The sequence below is a fragment of the Macaca mulatta genome, chromosome 3 (assembly GCF_049350105.2).
Source record: "Macaca mulatta isolate MMU2019108-1 chromosome 3, T2T-MMU8v2.0, whole genome shotgun sequence".
Lineage (NCBI taxonomy): Eukaryota > Metazoa > Chordata > Mammalia > Primates > Cercopithecidae > Macaca > Macaca mulatta.
Genome location: NC_133408.1, coordinates 130,899,036 through 130,902,106, shown reverse-complemented (window position 1 = coordinate 130,902,106; position 3,071 = coordinate 130,899,036). Strand labels below are relative to the sequence as shown.

The 3,071-nt window shown below is 39.3% G+C and overlaps 1 protein-coding gene and 1 pseudogene across 1 annotated transcript; both read right to left on the bottom strand.

Moving 5' to 3' along the window:
- Nucleotides 1-533: 533 nt before the first annotated feature.
- On the bottom strand, nt 534-1,847 carry LOC100429780 (cysteine-rich protein 2-binding protein). The gene is given in 8 exon segments (XM_077998184.1): nt 534-710; nt 712-845; nt 848-1,048; nt 1,051-1,345; nt 1,347-1,427; nt 1,429-1,550; nt 1,553-1,730; nt 1,842-1,847. Coding segments are annotated over 8 exon segments (1,194 nt in total).
- A 187-nt stretch (nt 1,848-2,034) lies between these two features.
- On the bottom strand, nt 2,035-2,322 carry LOC100429682 (protein PET117 homolog, mitochondrial pseudogene; annotated as a pseudogene).
- Between the last annotated feature and the right edge of the window lie 749 nt (nt 2,323-3,071).

The following is a 3,071-nucleotide window of genomic DNA, read 5'->3' as shown; positions in this document are numbered from 1 at the left end:
TAAAATAAATTCTTCCTATAGTTACCTTGGCCTGCACCAAGGAATGAACAAGGGCAACTTGAAGGCTAGAAGCAAGATGGAGCCAGTTAGGTCACATTTTTTTCACTGTCATTGTTTTTCTCTGTCAGATTTTTCTCACTGCCATAATTTTTGTAAAGGCTGTTTCAATTATATGCATGTATATACATATGTATATGTATACAATTGTGTTCAATGTAAAATTTAAATACATACATTTTAAAGGTTTTTTTCCCCTTTAAAGTTGATGAAAAATGTCTTACACTTACAGTCAGAAAATCTGGTGATGAATCCTACCACCCTTCTAGTAACTGACTAATAAATGCCATATTGAAAATGTCCCTTAGTTTCCCTGAGATTCAGTTTTTTGTCAATTAAATGTGTTATTGATTAAATTTTGCCTACCTGTATCAGTTAAATAGGGTAAGTGATACTGTACTAACAAATTACCTCCAAGTTTCAGTGGCTTTAAAAGAACATCCTCGCTCTCTTTTTTTTTTTTTTTTTTTTACTGCTCACCTAAGCAACGTGTCAATGTTGTAGACATACTCCATTCCTGGGTCTATGGCTCCATTGCCTTCCATCTCATCATCATCATGGAACAAAGCTTGTAGGGGCATTACATCTGGAATCAGATCTGCTTCTAAAAGAAAACCAGGCATTACCGAATGAGAGGCAGCTGTCTGGTGGGCGGGGGTGGCGGGGCACAGAGAAATCCAGAGGAGAAGTAGATGGGCTTGTCAATGTGGTATGGTCAGAGGAGCTCAAAGATGAAAAGTCAATCTCTTCTTTCTTAAGAATCACATATGACTTGTGGCCTTGGCTTTGGATTTTACAGGGATAGAAGACATACTTCTGTCAAGAAAGTCAGCCACTTCTTTCTGGGCTCTTCTAATGTCTTTTGCTTCCTGAGCTCAAGACCTTTTCTCTTTTAATTCCATGGCAGATTCCACAGGATTCTAACTTGCCTGTTCTCTAAGTCCCTGAACAGTAATGATGGGATCTAAGGTTGGTTTTGAGGCTGCTTTTACTTCAGACTTGGGGCAGACAACTTTTTTTCCTTAGGTTTCAATGTTGAGGGTTTGTTATGAACAAGCTTCCACCATCCTGGTTATCCAAATTCCTGAGCACCTGAACAGAAGTATATGGGACGTCTCACACTGAGGCAACCTGCTACTGTGCTCCACCAGTTTGAAGTCTTTTTATTTTTCCCTAGTAAAAAAGTCCGATGTTTCCCAATAAAAGTACAGATATCTTTGTTCTACCTGAAATAACCTTGATGTCCACATCCTTCCAGAGACAAATTGTACATTGCCAACATGATGACTTTGCTGCCATGTCAGCCTCAGCCTTTTATACTGTTCCTTGCCATCTGCTGAGCAATCAGAAAAAGTAAATCTAAAAAAATTTATCACCCTTAACATAACTGAACTGTCCCCTCAGCTGTCTTGTTTTTATCCATTTTTGGAACTTATCACAGAAGCAGGACAGCTGCTTCTCCATCCACAACACATCTTCTTCATCGCTGTTAGGGGATCCCTGCTCTAGTCATGACATAAATCTACTGATGTCTGATCCTCCAATTTGACAATCAGGGGAGTTTCTCTCTCCACTTCACTTTCATCCAGCCCTTCTGAGGTAGATGTTATTGTGGCTCCATCGCTGTGTTGACTGATCGAACTACTCAGGTGGATATAACTATCTCTTCCTTTCTTCTCACAGGTTTAGCAGCACTTTTCAGTCACAATCCTAAGCTCTGGACCGTGAACTTAACAGGACTTTTACCAGGATCACACAGACAGAAACTCGTCAGGAGACTGTACACCCATACTTCTTTATTCAGACATAAGGAACTTTGAAAGCAGTAATTTACAATATATGATCCACTGTCCTTTATTTGATCAAGTTTAAAAAGATAGTGACTAAAAAAAGATTAAGATACCACTAAGCTATTCTCCATCAACAGGCACAGACACACACACACACAATGTCATCTCTCCCATTGATATTTCACATTCATTTCAAGTTAAGTTTTTTGAAATCCTTTGCCAATAACGTCTTCTGTCTTTCTGCTTCAAGTTGCACAGTTAAAATAATCTGTTCTCCCCAAAGACGAATGTTTACTTTTTTTCTAATTTTGTCTCTCAGTGTCTCTGATAATTCCATCATGAAGCCTCTGCTGGTCCTGCCATTGCTCCAGATACATGCTGGCCACCGTGGCTGCTGTCAGCATCACCACCGAGAGGCCCAGCAGTGCGTTCAAACTCTTCGACATCCCTGTGTCAGCTTCCAAGGCCTCTTTCTCCCACCTCTCAAGGCTGGTCAGTAGTATTTAATTTAGTTCAACAAACATCTATTGACTGTCTATTATAGGTAAGGCATCAAAAGATTTACTAACTAGTGGGGGAGGAGACATACAAACAAAAATGATCTATATTATAAGTCAGAGTAGAATAAGTGGTGGAAATAAGTGCAATAAAAGAAATATCTGGGGAAAGAGAAGGAATAATATTCTGACTTGGGGACCAGATAATGTTTCACAGAACTCTAATATAAGCTGGGCCTAGAACAACGAGTAGGGTTTCAAAAGCAGGAGGAGCGGAGGTATATGCAAGGTGGGGCAGAGGAAAAAATATTTCAGATTAGAGTCAAAATATGAGAAAAATCATAGTGATAAGAAAATTTATGGCCTATTTGGGCAATGTCAAGCAGTCTGGCATGACAGAAACATTTTGTCTGCGTGTGTGTTTGTGTATGTGTGTGTGTGTGTGAGTGACTAGACCATGAAGAGCCCTGAATGCCATGCTGAAGTGTTTAGATTTTATCTGTTAAAATAGATGCCCTAAAAGGTTGCCCAACTAGAGAATGATATATGCAAACTTTTGCTTTAAGAATATATATAGCTCTTGAAACTGAGTGAAGAGTGATTGATAGACTGACAGAATGACAGTTAGATCTTGTGGAACAAATTCAAGCTAGGAGATCCAGAAATAAGAATGTGAGAAAGAAAATAGGAGGGCAGAGAGAATGGAGAGGGACTGATACAGAATATT